We start from the raw sequence: 15,600 nt of genomic DNA on the forward strand, positions 1-15,600 counted from the left end.
GATACAACTTATTCGACTACAAGTTGAATAAGTAACAACCTTATTTAGATCATTATTTCGATGGTTGGCCCCAAACTATCATAGTTCTGAAAAACAACAAAAAATCAAATCGTAAATAGATATATTTAAATAAAAGGGAGCAACTTACAATGATGAAAACGTCAACATTTACCTAGTTGTTTTTTTTTCTATGTTGCAATTTATGTTTTCTTTTTCTTCTTTTCTTTTTTTACTTTTTATTATCAACTTTTCTTGAATTTATAAATTACCAACTTTTTATGTGAACTATTTATTTTTATTTTAATTAATTATTATCTTGAATATATGATTACAGTAAACCCTCTTCCATGAAACCCTAAAACCCTAGAAGGTGCTTCTTGGGATCTTCTAGGCCCTTCCTCACTAAATTAAATACCTTTGAAGCTTCTTCTTCATCCCCACTTCTCTCTTTGTACTTCAAAATCCCTTTCCACTTTCTCTTTCAGCAGCATTTCTCAGCTTCAAAATGTATCGTTTTGCAGCAAATCTTGCTTCTAAAGCCAGGTATTTTTCATATTATGTCACTTGTTTTTTTTTTTTTTGGTGTTTTAAGTGTTGGAAGAGTGAAAGATTTGATTTTGACAAATACCCATTTATTTGTTTGTACAGTGTTGCAAGAACCAGTTCCCAAAAGGTGAGTTTTGTATGTTTTTTTTTTTGTGTATAGATTAAAGATGTGGTATGTTTTGGATTGTTGTATTAAATGGGGTTGTTGTAGATTGGTGGGAGGTTGAATTGGAGTAGAAACTATGCTGCAAAGGATATCAGATTTGGAGTTGAAGCTAGAGCTTTGATGCTTCAAGGTGTTGAGCAGCTTGCTGATGCTGTTAAAGTCACTATGGGTCCAAAGGTGAAATGCTTTATCAACCCCATTTGTGGATATACTCTGTTTGCTCTATTGAATTGTATGTGGCATTATTGCTATTTGGGGTTGTGTAGTTTGTCTCGTATGTTGTTCTTATAGATAAATATGGTTAGTTATAACTTGTTACCTAGCATTTTTGTTGAAGGCGCCCTTGAAGCCCATGAGCGAGGCTCAAAACACATTGAGCACGTCTCGTTGCTTGATGTGTGCTTTAGTGTCGTCATCCATACTCTTTAAGATTTTTGTCGTTAGCAAGCTGTATTTTTTGTGCTTTTTGCTTTTGATAATATTTTTACCTTGTTTCCAAATATGTGAAGTCAATTGTGTGTTGTCCAAAAATTCAATTGTTTGAACCTTGGAGGGGTTACTTGTTGCTCAAGATTGTAGCAGAATTCATTACCCATGGAAAAAAACAAAAGATAGTAGTGAAACTCATGCTACGAATCTGAATTTTGGTGAAAGAATCTTGTTTTTAGCAAATTATAGACATCTATTTTCCTATTCGTGTACATTGAATATTATGTTGATCTGATGGGTTGTAATGGGGCTTTTCTCTTTCATTTGACTTGTTCATTTGTTGGATCTAATGGTTCAAGTTCATACAAAAATTGCAAAATTATCACATACACACGTGCTTAATCTTTTGGAAATTGATAACATGAATTCAGTTATGTAGACATGTAAATGGATTCCATCAAACATTAAATTGTTGCCATTTTCAGATGCTCACATGCTTCTTATTGTGTTCTGGGAATTACTCATTAGGATTCGGGGCATATGCAACTTAAACGACATTTAGAGGAACTCCTCTGTTTAGGTCCCTACATAGAAGAATGTGTTGTCCCAGCTGAAAATTATGTCAAACTGTCAATAAGCTTCTTTCTCTGGTTGGCCAAACTTCCAACATTTTGGGACAACTCGTTCTGTTGAAGCAAAAGTGAAAATAGTTGCTTTTTTTTCTCATCGCTCCTTGCTTCTGCTGTTTGAGCTTGGAGCACACTAAGGCAGCAATACTTTCTCTGCCGATATACTTGTTGGAGATGAGAATTATTCATTACNATAGATACTAAAGTTCATAAGTTTCATCATGTATCATCATTTCAAATGAAAACAAAATGATATGATTCATTATGTTCGTGTCTCCTATGTTTCTGGTGGTAACAGATTCATCATCATCGGTGACAAATGATACTAGATGCTTATTTTGTAGGGGCGTAATGTGGTGATTGAACAAAGTTGGGGTGCACCCAAAGTGACAAAAGATGGCGTGACTGTTGCAAAAAGTATTGAATTCAAGGACAAGATACAAAATGTTGGTGCTAGCCTTGTAAAACAAGNCGCCCCTGCACGAGTGTTGTGAAAGGCGAGGTGACCCTTCATCGCCTATTAGCTTTGAGGCAAGGCGATTTTCAAAAGACGACGCCATGGCAACAATGGCGAGAAAGGTGTTGCTTTCATATAACNCACCCCTGCACGAGTGTTGTGAAAGGCGAGGTGACCCTTCATCGCCTATTAGCTTTGAGGCAAGACGATTTTCAAAAGACGACGCCATGGCAACAATGGCGAGAAAGGTGTTGCTTTCATATAATCTTTAAAAGAAGGCAACTAATTTAGGATTTTAAAAGTTAAAGGTATTTTAGGTTGTTTTGTTCAAATTTGTATAGTTGCACTCTTAGACTGCAACTGCGATTCCAGCCTCCAGTGGGAGTTTGATGTCTCTTTCTTTGTTGGACTGAATTTATGAATTTCCAGTNGTCGCCAATGCAACGAATGATGTTGCTGGTGATGGTAAGTCTTTAGGCGTCCAGTATTGCCTCCAGTGGGAGTTTGATGTCTCTTTCTTTGTTGGACTGAATTTATGAATTTCCAGCNGTCGCCAATGCAACGAATGATGTTGCTGGTGATGGTAAGTCTTTAGGCGTCCAGTATTGCCTCCTGTGCTGGAGTTTGATGTCTCTTTCTTTGTTGGACTGAAGTTATGAATTTCCAGCCTAATATGNCAACTGCGATTCCAGCCTCCAGTGGGAGTTTGATGTCTCTTTCTTTGTTGGACTGAATTTATGATTTTCCAGCCTAATATAATTGGTCATTCTGTCTCTTCTCTATTTTTTCAGGTACCACTTGTGCAACAGTCCTCACCCGAGCAATATTTGCTGAAGGATGCAAGTCAGTGGCAGCTGGTATGAATGCAATGGACCTTAGACGGGGTATTACCATGGCTGTAGATTCTGTTGTGACAAACCTGAAAAGCAGAGCACGGATGATCAGTACATCTGAGGAAATTGCACAGGTATCTTTGCAAGTTTTTGAACTTGCACATTAAAAATACTGCTTTTCTGGTACATACAATTCTCTATCTTTTGCAGGCAACCTCCTCCCTCCCTAGAAGCCTCTAAGCCTGACCCCTCCCAACCTAACGCCAAAAAAAAAAAAAAAAAGAGAGAGAAAAGAAAATAAACAGTGAAAAGGAACTCATAGGGAAGCAGTACTACTAGTAGAAGGAGAAAAAGGCAGAAGTAAAAGATTTCCCGGGAAATTAGATTTAATAATGCACTGAAGAGTTCTGTGTAACTTCTTCTTTGCTTAAGTGATACTCTTCTTCTTCCCATAAGATTTTGATATTGTAACTATTGATAGGTTGGGACTATCTCTGCAAACGGAGAAAGAGTAATTGGCGACCTCATTGCAAGGGCAATGGAGAAAGTAGGCAAGGAGGGAGTCATCACTATTCAAGTAAGTAATCCTATTGTCTATCTATGTGTGCATTCTCTGTATGCATCTTTTGGTCACTGTGGTCCTTGCTTATCTATGTGAGCTTCAAAATGAAGCTTCTGATTTCAATATGCTCTCGGGATGTGGTGGAGCTGGAGTTGAAGATATCTTTGCCGAGTTTTACTAATTGATACCTGATGAATTTTAGTGTTATATGGGAGAATTTGGGCTAGAAATCAAGCATATAGGATTTTGATAAGTTATTTTGTTGCCCAGTTATGAGAAACATCTTGTCATAGTCCAATTTGTATCTATTTGTTATACACTTTCGGCTAATTTGTGGGAGACTTGTTACTGTAATGATGTAGCTAACTCATTTCTACTGTCACACAGGACGGGAAGACATTGCTCAATGAGTTGGATGTTGTTGAAGGGATGAAGTTGGATAGAGGTTACATATCACCATACTTCATCACAAATCAGAAGAATCAGAAATGTGTATGTTTTTGGCTTGCTAATCTTAGTTAAGCTCACACGAGTTTGCTCACTGTGCCAACATTCTTTACATATTTTGCACCATTCTCTTGTTTAAAATTCACTATTATCCTGATTTCTGGCAGGAACTGGATAACCCACTAATTCTGATTCATGAGAAAAAGATCTCAAGCATTAATGCTGTTGTGAAAGCATTGGAGTTAGCTCTGAAGGTGATCCTCTTACTGAGATTATCAGTTTGGTGTCTATGAGATTGATCATGTTGCTGTCTATCTTACTCTTGCAGTCTTATTTCATCTATGCAGAGACAAAGGCCCCTCTTAATTGTGGCTGAAGATGTGGACAATGAAGCACTCGCTACTCTTATTTTGAACAAACTCCGTGCTGGAATCAAGGTATACTGATGAGCGATCGGTATTTCCTGTTCTGTGGTTCGACTTCTCCTCAGTCTGGTGATTATGTATTGTCTGTAAATGTCTACAGGTTTGTGCCATCAAAGCACCAGGCTTTGGTGAAAACAGGAAAGCTTATTTGCAAGATCTTGCTATTTTAACTGGAGGCCAAGTGAGAACTGTTGTACTGTGCTCATGTATGAGATAGTTGATATTTGTCTTAATGATACCTAACCAATGTGTATTACTGCTTGTTTGGTAGGTCATAACAGAAGAGCTTGGACTGAACATTGAAAATTTGGAGTTCGAGATGCTGGGAACAAGTAAAGAGGTATTTTTGCTGCGTGATTTGGCTGTAGTTGTTTCTTTTACTATGTATGTTTTCTTTTGAATATATAAGTGCATGAGAAAATTGTGCATAATGTGATACATGTTTGGTATTTCTAGTGAGTTATACGCTGGGTAGGGGGGGGGGTCGACTTTATATATGTGTCTCCTACTGTTTTACTCATGCTTTCCTTTTCCTAGGCAACTATCTCTAAGGATGATACTGTCATTCTTGATGGTGCTGGTGAGAAGAAGTCCATCGAGGAACGATGTGAACTGGTTCGTTTTGCTTACTTTTTCACCAATATCAGTAAAAGCACTGAACTTCAGCATGGAGTTGAGCATATACTCGTGCTCTTTGTATTTGCAGATTAGATCAACCATTGAACAGAGCACATCTGACTATGACAAGGAGAAGTTGCAGGAAAGACTAGCTAAGCTTTCAGGGGGTGTTGCTGTGTTAAAGGTATGCCCCTGTTTGCAACCTGTGTAAATTAAGTTGTAAAGAAGAATTCAATCTTTTTTATTAGAGAAAAATAGTTGCAACTGTTAATTCAGACTCGTTATTATAATATGCCATCACAGAATGTGTATTAATTTTCAGATTGGAGGAGCCAGTGAAGCTGAGGTTGGTGAAAAGAAAGATAGAGTAACTGATGCTTTGAACGCCACAAAGGCTGCAGTGGAGGAAGGAATTGTTCCAGGTTTAATACATGTCCTTGAGTTCGTAGCAAAATGGGAAGAGCCAATAGTCCGAGATTATTGATCCTTTTGTCTTGCAGGTGGTGGTGTTGCTCTTCTTTATGCAGCAAGAGAATTGGATAATTTGACAACAGCCAACTTTGACCAGAAGATTGGTGTACAAATTATTCAGAATGCTCTGAAGGTTTGCTATGCTCCCTGCTAACCCTGCTAATTAGCTTCTTAGTGATAAAGTAGTTTCACTCCGAGTTATATCTTGTGTTGTGAATGACTTGTGACTTGGTTGAACTTTGTGTTTGCAGACGCCAGTACATACAATAGCCTCTAACGCAGGAGTAGAGGGTGCTGTCGTGGTTGGTAAACTGTTGGATCAGGACAACCTTGATCTTGGATATGATGCGGCCAAGGGTGAATATGTAGATATGATAAAGGCAGGAATCATCGATCCAGTGAAAGTGATCAGGACAGCTTTGGTCGATGCTGCCAGGTTAGCATATGACCCCCTTCCTATTTTCTTGTTCTTTCATCGTTAAGACTTGAGACATTGGCCTCACATTCTTGCGAACGTCCCTTGTGTTCTATGCAGTGTCTCGTCTCTTTTGACCACAACTGAAGCAGTTGTTGTCGAGCTTCCTAAGGACGAGAAGGAATCTCCTGCAATGGGTGGCGGTATGGGTGGTGGTATGGGTGGCATGGACTTCTAATTGAAAAGCCAAAAACAGTAATTGCAGCTGCTTGACACATTTGTTTAGAACAAAGCAAAAAAATAAATTTAGAGTTATTTCCTATTTTGATGAATCTTTACGATAGAAAACGCGCGCCTATTGTATCAATAGCAAGAGAGACATACCATTGTGAATTCTTGTTTTTGTAGGTTCAAAATTTGTAGTCTTCATTTGAATACGCAGCTTTTTGGTTTACAAAATATAGGTCCATTTCAGTGTTCCTTTCTGGTTTTACTATTATTTTGAGGTGATGAATTTATTTATACTTGTTCTACTGTTCTTTTTTCGAAACTTTTTGACTAGGGAGATCGAATCTCTCCAAGCAACGTTTTTCAGTAGCAAGCTATGGCTAAACTTTTTCCGCGGTTGAAATTGACAAATGAGAAACATTTAGACTCAATAGGTGCACCCTTGACCAAAATTTAGGAGCATCAAATTAAGGTGTCCAAATACAAGAGTGGTTGATTGTAAATTGGACCCTATTATTGTTGAAGAATTCTGAATATTCCTAATATATTATAACCTACAATTGTATATGAAACATTTTTGAATGATAGTTTAAGAAAACTTCTGGCTCCTGGAATTAGGGGTGATAATGGTACGATTTGATCGGTTATCTTTTTAATTTCAATTTTTTGTTTTATGGTATATAACTAAAATTACTTTCTAAAATCATTAATCATATCGATTTCTCTTCGGTATTGGTAAGGTTTGATTAGTTTTCCATTATTTTTTACCGTTTATGTATCACCTCAAGATATACTAGTGTTAATATACTTATTTCACAAATATGTTTTTGAAGAAGCATTTTAATTCTTCACAAAATAAACGAGAATGTAAAACCTTGTTGCCGTAGTATTGTTTGATCTTATTTTTTATATATTACTTCTAAATAAAAGTCCGCGATTTTATTAAAAAATAATATAAGTTGGTTCGATTCAACTTGATCGATTTTTCATATTCTTTTGTACCCCCTGATTAGAACGATATGACCAAAGTAAAATTTTAAACAATTTTGAGATGTAATAAATGTAAGTTAACCAATTTTCATCAAGTATTCATATGGGAATATTCTAAGAATTTAAATGTAATTATATTTATTCTTGTTTTCCCAATACATATATGAAGTATAATTAGAATATTCTCTTTTGTTTACTGCAACTTATTCAATAAATTTCCATATTTGGCTTTTGATGATATTTTATGTAAAAAATATTTCAAAGCAATTTTACAGTATAAAAACCATCTAATATAATAGTTTAAAGCCAAACACAAGAAAATTTGAACTTTCTAAAATGACTTATTCACAAATAAAAGCTATTTTCTTGCTATGTATTTTATGTTTTTGCTTTCCACAAGCAAAAGGGAGTATTTTTGATAGGCCAAAATATAATGTTTATGTATGGAATGCCTTACCAAATAATTCCCCTATACTGAGGGTTCATTGCGCATCTAAAGACGATGATATAGGGTTTCATGATATTGCTCCGACAACTAATATCAATTGGTCGTTTCACGCTAGTAAGTTGTTGAAAACTATGTTCTTTTGTCATTTCTGGTGGAAATCTAACGATAAATCTTTTGAGGTATTCAATGATCTCGATACGTGTGTTAAGGATTCAAATATTACAGCTCGTGCAAATGTTTGTCAGTGGACTGTGAAGGAAGATGGTTTTTATTTGACTGATGGTCAAAATGTAGGTTATAAATATGGTGATTGGTGGAAAAAAATAAATAGTTTATTTGTTTTAAAATATGTAATAGTTTATTGTTAGAAATAAAAGTAATTTTTCTCAATATATTGAATTATTAATTGGTGCGTTAAAATGATTGTAATCCTTTTCTAGGTTATGTTTAACAATATTTTCTTAGGTTTTCGAGACAGAACGCTAGTTCCATTTCGTAGAAAAGTGTTACCTTAATTCGACGTGGTAAAATATTTCAATTTCAATATCTGTTGATTTTCGTTATTTTTATGATTCAAAGAATTCACCAGTTATACGACAATTTTAGCACAAACGTAAGTAAATGATAGCAAACACTATAAAAAACCTCCTAAAGAAATGTGAAGAATAACTTGTAAACTTATTGAATACATTAATTCATTTTTTGTATATGAATATTTATAATATTTGAAGTATAATTTTTTGGGGGGAATTTTTGCATATAACCATTCAAAAATAGCTTAATTATGCTCCGTGGCTATAGTTATTGAATTATGATTCGTAGCTACATGTTAGCGGGATGAGAGGGGCGAGCGAGAGTAGACAAAAAGGTGAATTGTATATGTATATCTGTCAAATAATTGTATATATGTAACTGGTATACATGTATATTTGTATATCTGGCAAGCGATATTGGGAGAGAGACGAGCGACAGATCGAGGGCAGAGAGTGGCGAGAGATGAACTACATATGCATATTTGTAAGATAATTATTTACTTGTATAACTGGTTTGGAATGTTAATGAACCGAGTTGGTTGGCTATCTGAACTTTAGGAGTGTGATTTCCACCTTGTAATCTATGACTTTTAAGAAATATAGTTGAATTCTAGGTGGAACCGTAGTAGCTTAGTTGGTTGACTAGCTGGACTTTTATGGGTTTGATTGCGCACCTTGTAATCCCCTCCATGAGATAGGGATAAGATCTGTGTACACTCTCCAGACTGCACTTGTGAGATTTCACGAGTATTTGTTGATGTTGTTGTATTGCCTTTTTTTTTTTTGGAATATTGTGTCATCAAGAACTCCTAAAAAATTAAGTAGGTGTTACAAAAGTATGACAAAACTAATTAAAGATACCGAGGGCAAAGATACATTGATAAGAATTTGAACGGAACTATTGTATTACATAAGTTACAACACCCTGTAGAATCTCACATGCGGAATTTGAGGAGGGTAGAGTACACACAGACCATACCCCAACCTCGTGGAGGAAAAGGAGAATGTTTCTGAAGGACCCCATGCTCGAATAAGTAATTTCGAGTAGTTGAATGATCATTTCAGTAATGGACTCCGAAAAGGTTTTACCAGAAGAGTCAAAACAATATACATAAGCATTGTCAAGAAAACAGCCAACATAGAACAAAATTACAGTCGCATACAGTAACAAAATAAATTTATCCATCAGTATACTGGGTGATCGATCTCCTTCTATTTCTATCACTTCCCTTTACGCTTCTTTTGCGTTCCTGCACAATCTGCGCAAAACCATTTCCCCTTGGGCTGTTCCTTGAGGCCAACGCAGCCGTAGTGGAACCACTCTATTTTGCACTGTTGAAGGGCATAGTAAATTTTAGCAATTGTTCAATGTACTAAAGTTTTAAGGAGATGATTGGTAAGACTGAGCTGAGTACGTACATTAGGATTGTCGCAAGCAACCATTTCACCATAGCTAACTTGGTTGCAGAAACAGTATGTTGGTTCGTTTGGATCAACAGGCAGATCCAAATCCATTCCACTTGGTGTTGCTGCAGTGGCTGTAGCTGCAGCTGCTGTAGCAAGACGTGTTCTGCAGAACAAATTATTCTCTTCACAAGAAGTTTAATATAATACCACGTAAGGACAGATATATACATTCACACAAGTGTTCATCAGTTAGGCCACAGAAACCGACAGATAACAACTATTCCCCCAAGTGGCTTCCCTTGGCCACAGAAGCCGACAGAATGGCGACAAAAACGTTGGGACTTGGAAAACTAACACCACTAGAAAATTAAGCTGGTTCAGTTGCCAAGGGAAACCACTTCTTACCAAACTCATGGATCAAGCAAGTTGTTCTGCTTACACTAAATGAAACTTTTTGTGGGTCATAAAGGAAAAGGATAAAATGTTTGTTCAGAAATTACAGGGCGACTACATTGCCGATAAAGAATAGCAACCTACGGTAAAATATTTGGGGGCAAACGTACAAGGCAAAACAACATGATATACCTTATTATTTATGTAAATCTTCAGGCGAGTAAGAAGACGAACATTTTTTGGTGCCGTGGGAATTCAAACTAGTAAATGCGAAAAATCCAATTCCTCCCTAACAAAGGGAAACTTTCCTAAATACCCAAAACTCCAAATTATATCAGTACCATTTAGAACCTTACATACTTTTAATACATAAGTATAACTTCAATAGCCTGTTGAATTTCATATTAGCTTGAATAGGCCGCTGAAGAGTAACTGGAAAAAGTGATCAAACAATGGCGAAAAACCCAATGTTCAAGGGAGATTAACATCCAAAATCTAGTAAGAGGAAAAAACAAGAGATGAAAACTCTCGGCATAATTGAAAATAAAACTCAAACGAGGGCCTCAGTGCACAAACTCTAGAACCATGAAGAAAGAAGAGATGATCTCTAAGACAATGAGCAGAATTCAATGTTTAAAGAAGGAACTAAATACTCGTACACTTGCACAATTAATAAAATATGTAAAGGAGTTTGGAGGAATATTTTTACTTGAAACTTGTTGGAGGAATAGATGGAATAGTGGTCTAGAGAGATGGTGCCACCAGGGTTGGAAGCAACATGTTGGGTGCAGGTTTCTGGGAACCAGTAGCTTTTGCTGAAATCCTACATATGTCTTAAAATATTCCCCAACTATTTATATTTTCTGTGAACTAGTATTATCGTGTATTAGAAGTCGTCGTAAGAACCCATAAAATTCAACTCCTGGACCCACCTCTGCCTCTAGGTGCCACCAAAAGGATAACATAAAAAGACACATAATAGTCGTAAGAAAAAGAACAGGAATATCAAACTTATACAAAGAAAAAGAAGCTTTGGCAAAGTAGACATCATAAGCAGGCCAACAGTAGGCCGGTGTTATACTGGTCTTTACTGACGTCATAGAAGCCCTGATACCATATAAAAAAAAGATGGAACTTGTCTAGAATAGGTTGGTGAATAACACAACTAAAAGCTCCCTATAAGAAAAATTTTAACTGAAAAAAAGAAGGAAAGTTGCGGCTAAAGCAAGTTTCCTACGAAAAGACCATTCAGTGATTACTATGATAGCTTTATATTCAGGAAAAAAATATAGCACTTACTTTTTACGCCCTCCCTTACCCTCACCAGACCTTCCAGATTTGACATTATTTTCAACAGTGGTAGCAGGAGCTCCAGTAACAACAGCAGTATCCCTTTCTGCATAAAAGAGAAAGTTGTTCTACAGTCAGAGAATGCTTAAGTTTGGCCACTGTTCTTGGTGAAAAGATGAGGAAGCTGATACAGACATACCTCTCCGGAGATCTTCGTCAAACTTTTTCAAGTACTGATCAAGCTGCTGAATATGAGCATCTACCTGTTGCAAGAATTATCTCACTGATTGCCATAAAGAGTAGATTAATGATCCAATAATAAACAAAACCTACTACCCTTACCAAACCTCAATTTCAAACCACACAATTATTACTTATCTGAGAAGGAATAAAAAAAATAGTATATACCAGTGAAGCAATGTGTACAACCAGTCATTTACTCCTCCTCATTGTATCAGTTTGTATTTATGCATGATATTCATTCAGTTAACACCTGGCAGATCTCGTCTAGGTGCATCTTGGAGCATATTTTCAAGGAAGTTCACACCTAAAATTTAGTTTAATAAGGGATTCAGCAACCAAAACTAAGTTCATGTTTGGGTTGCTCAAATAAAAATCTTACAGAAGCTCCTTAGTTAGTGGCCCTAGGAATTTATACAACTTTTCGGGACATGATTTTATGATCATAATTCACAATCATGATCACTTTTGTGTCCTTGAAATAAAATTGGAAAACTTACCTATCCACCATATATTCAAACAGGAACTTGGTAATAATTGTCATTCAAAACCAGCCTCTAAGTAATGCCGTAAGTTTTCTCTTTTGTAATTCAGGAACAAAGGGAATTTAGACAAATACTTTCTTCTAAAGGTCAAGGATTAACACTCTTCTTCAAAGATTAACTCATAAACATTTCTATATTCTATCCCATTCAAGTATCAAGTGAATAAGACTAAGTAACTTCACGATGATCATCATCATCCAACTTACAAAGAAAGCTAAAATAAGGAGACTGAACAACTAAGCTTATAGCAAATAATATAGAATAGATCGAAGTGAAGGAACTGTGAACATTGAACGAAACAGTTTGCTTGATGTAGAAAGAAGAAGCAGTTTCCAAAATACCTACCAGATCATATGCCTGAGAAGCTAGTGCAACTTTTTCATCAGCAATCCTGATTGCATGCTTTTGCTCATCCAATGCATCGTCAGAGAATTTGATTAGTGAAGAGTCTGGTGTCACATTACCAGCCTTAATACGCTGTATCATATCCTCTATTTCTTTGTCACAACGTTGTTCATTTTGGGTCTGGACTCCTGTTCAGAAAAAAAACACTTATTTGGTAATAATGCCACAAACTAAGAAACGAAGAAACAGCATACACATTAAACCTGATGTGCTTGTGTCGAGCTACAAACACAGCAATAATAAATGCTATTGAGAATCTTAGAAAATTACCCTATTTTCTCTTAGCCAATCAGGAGTATATTTATCAACATCGTTTTTTGTATTCTAAAAAAAACAAAGGAGCCAGTGGCAACCAGAAGACCAAAGCATTACTGTTCTGTTCAGCAATTTAATGAGGATATACCAGTGAATCTTCTACAGTTCCACTACACTAGCTAATTGCATTAGTAGACATTTCATTAGATATAATGCAATGGGACTCCATGAAGATTAAGCTTTGTGTCAGCATGTACCAAAGACAGCACCTTATTCCACTCAAAATACATAACATTTCCACACTCAGAAAATTATCAATGGACTCAACAATGTACAAATGTACTTAATAAGCACATCAAAATGGAAAGTCAAAAAGAAACTAACTCGCATAAGAAAACATTAATAGTCCAATAATATATAAAGTTTGAACTATAAGTAATACCTTGCAGACTTTTATCCAAATCACGCAGCAACGCATACTTCCTCCGCAAATGGTTCGGAAGAGCTTCGATATCTGAGATAATATCATCAATATAGCAACTTGTTAAAAATCAAACCATGATTGCACAGAGGAATAACTAGTTCCTCTATAATTAATCACACATCACTCTTACACAGACAATACTAAAAATCACACTTGAATACTAAAAATCAATCGAGTGTTCCACGTCACTTAGGCGGCGCTTCAATTCAGGGACCAGAACAATGAAAACCGTGCATCTTATCGCTAATCGTTTCTACCATGAACTCATCACTAAACAATAACTATTTCACTTAATCACTAATATCGACTTAATCTAATCCAATTTAGCTCGAAAAAAATAGTCATATTGACCAAAAGCTACACACAAATTCTCATTGGCTATTCATTTAAGTCTTCAGGTAGTACCACTAGATCTTCAACAAGGTGGAAATTCTCGTATTCCAGCTCGGATGAGTATATTTATTTATATCATTATAGCTATAAACACTTGTTTTTTTTGTTTCTATTAACAAAAAATCCCCATTTTCCTCGCAAAGCGAAACATGACAACTATTTTGACACATATAAAGTACACAGCATCCTTAGAATTGCACTGAATTTATTTTTTCTCAATCTCAGGCTTATGAATTCGAAACAAAAATTCAATCTTTACATGAATCTATAGAACAGAAACTGAAACGGATTAAAAAAAAATTCAAAAAAAATTCAAAAAAATTCAAAAAAAAAAAAATTGAAACTTACTGGCTTGAAATTCTTCGATGAATGACATTTTTCTGAGAATTTTAAACAGCTAGCGATGAATTATTGATTTTGAGTTTGAAGCCCTAATATGGGCTTCGATTAGAATTAGCTCAACATATTTTTAATCTTTAAAAGTTTCTAAATTTCGTAAAAATCAATCTTATATAGAGTTTTTAAACGGGCTCGGGGCGGACTCAGAGCGGGTGGGTTTTCGCGGGGCGGGTTGGTCCTTTTGCGGATAGTTGTGGGTTTCATAAATCTATTTTAAGTATATTATTAATTTTATTAAGATATTGTTTTACTGTCATCCGTATTTATAAGAGAAATATATGTAAATCATACTAAATACATGTATCTAGGGCTGTGTATCGGCCGATTCGGTTTGGTTTTAAAGTCTATCAGGTTGGCTTATTGGTTATCGATTTGTAGAGATGCTAAACCGTTATAGAACCATTAAGATAATGGGTTATCGGTTTTTTATCGTTATCAGTTCGGTTATTGGTTTAACCGTTAATATTTGACACAAAAGAAAAAATATTGAAAATCACTTAGAAACAAGGTGACAAACCAAATAAATCATGCACTTGAGTTCAGAAGTTACATCTTGCTCAAAAGCAAACACTTTTACATTGTAGAATAATCAAGTGTTTGAGACAATAAAAAAAAATATTAGAAAATTAAACTCTAAGTCGAGGACTTTATATACAAAATGGTATAAATATAATTATTTAATAATTTACTATCGGGTTATCGGTTAACCCGTTAAGAAAAAACTTTAAACCGTTAAGAATCGATAACCCGATAACAAAAAAATAAATCAAAACCACTAAACCAATAACCCGATACATAAACCAATAACTTTTTTATCGGTTCGGCTTATCGGTTTCGATTCGATTTTGAACAGCCCTACATGTATCTAGAATATCGGATACACTGAAAGAGGTAAATGAAAAGGAAGAGATGCGAGCGAAAAGTCATATATACGTGTAAATCCATTAGGATATAATGTATTTAAAACAAATTATACTTAATTTTGACCTCATATATATAAAGTCCAAAATTTTGTAACATTTGCAAATATTGCTAACTGGCATGAATCTAATTAATTAGCTCGTAAAATAGTAGGAAATTTATAAATTTCTTTTTCTTTTTTTTTTTTTGAATTTTTTTTAAGAAAATATTGTTACCTAATTTATATCGTAAACATATAGCCTAAAATAAGTTGTAAAAATTTAGCCCAAAATTCAATCAAATATACAAAATTTGCTAATACAATATTATACACCTAATATACATTATTATACACTTTTACTAATAAAAACTGATTACGTCCATTTCATCGAACTCTAAGCACTAAATTCATCCAAAACACAACAACATAGCTTATTTCCGAAAAAATTAAATTCCAAAATTTCGAAGTTTTAAGCTTCAACATGATTGAGTATCAATTCTCTGATGGCTATCGTAAAAAAATGATTTTATATCTTTTGTGCACATATGAACTTCTTATGACAGGACGAGAAGGAGTTGCTCGGATAATAAGCATCCACACTGAACTTTAAAATATATATAGTTACAAAATCTTCATAAACATAATTTAACTTTATTCCATAAAAAAAGAAAAAGCAAGTCGATGAATAACT

At 35.1% G+C, this 15,600-nt stretch overlaps 2 protein-coding genes across 3 annotated transcripts; one reads left to right on the forward strand and one right to left on the reverse strand.

The window, feature by feature from the left end:
• The first annotated feature begins 314 nt into the window (after positions 1-314).
• On the forward strand, positions 315-6,479 carry LOC107031475 (chaperonin CPN60-2, mitochondrial-like). 2 transcript variants are annotated; one of them, XM_015232870.2, is made up of 18 exons: positions 315-543; positions 649-673; positions 758-889; positions 2,115-2,240; positions 2,659-2,692; positions 3,019-3,194; positions 3,542-3,637; positions 4,010-4,114; positions 4,237-4,323; positions 4,417-4,506; positions 4,595-4,675; positions 4,766-4,834; positions 5,032-5,109; positions 5,201-5,296; positions 5,435-5,534; positions 5,613-5,716; positions 5,835-6,019; positions 6,119-6,236. In XM_015232870.2, exons 1-18 carry the CDS (start codon positions 506-508, stop codon positions 6,234-6,236), a joined length of 1,740 nt encoding a protein of 579 aa, XP_015088356.1. In that variant the 5' UTR covers positions 315-505. The 2 variants fall into 2 exon arrangements, with proteins under 2 accessions (XP_015088356.1, XP_015088355.1); XM_015232869.2 differs by lacking the exon at positions 2,659-2,692 and adding an exon at positions 2,777-2,810 and having other exon boundaries at positions 317-543; positions 6,119-6,479.
• A 2,569-nt stretch (positions 6,480-9,048) lies between these two features.
• LOC107029504 (PHD finger protein ING1) lies at positions 9,049-14,204 on the reverse strand. The gene is made up of 7 exons (XM_015230931.1): positions 13,958-14,204; positions 13,175-13,246; positions 12,418-12,605; positions 11,487-11,550; positions 11,297-11,393; positions 9,617-9,767; positions 9,049-9,529 (listed from the first exon to the last, which is right to left on the reverse strand). Exons 1-7 carry the CDS (start codon positions 13,983-13,985, stop codon positions 9,419-9,421), a joined length of 711 nt encoding a protein of 236 aa, XP_015086417.1. The 5' UTR covers positions 13,986-14,204; the 3' UTR covers positions 9,049-9,418.
• Between the last annotated feature and the right edge of the window lie 1,396 nt (positions 14,205-15,600).

Source organism: Solanum pennellii, chromosome 9, assembly GCF_001406875.1.
Source record: "Solanum pennellii chromosome 9, SPENNV200".
NCBI classification, from domain to species: Eukaryota; Viridiplantae; Streptophyta; class Magnoliopsida; order Solanales; family Solanaceae; genus Solanum; species Solanum pennellii.

Bases quoted from the DNA above. Each gene is read 5' to 3' on its own strand.
- LOC107031475 (XM_015232870.2), top strand. From the start codon at position 506: ATGTATCGTTTTGCAGCAAATCTTGCTTCTAAAGCCAG. The intron at 890-2,114 runs GTGAAATGCTTT...CTTATTTTGTAG, and splicing joins AAGTCACTATGGGTCCAAAG to GGGCGTAATGTGGTGATTGA. The intron at 5,110-5,200 runs GTTCGTTTTGCT...TTGTATTTGCAG, and splicing joins TCGAGGAACGATGTGAACTG to ATTAGATCAACCATTGAACA.
- LOC107029504 (XM_015230931.1), bottom strand. From the start codon at position 13,985: ATGTCATTCATCGAAGAATTTCAAGCCA. The intron at 12,606-13,174 runs GTATTACTTATA...TTTTCTGAACAG, and splicing joins TTTGGATAAAAGTCTGCAAG to GAGTCCAGACCCAAAATGAA. The intron at 9,530-9,616 runs GTACGTACTCAG...GCCCTTCAACAG, and splicing joins TTGCTTGCGACAATCCTAAT to TGCAAAATAGAGTGGTTCCA.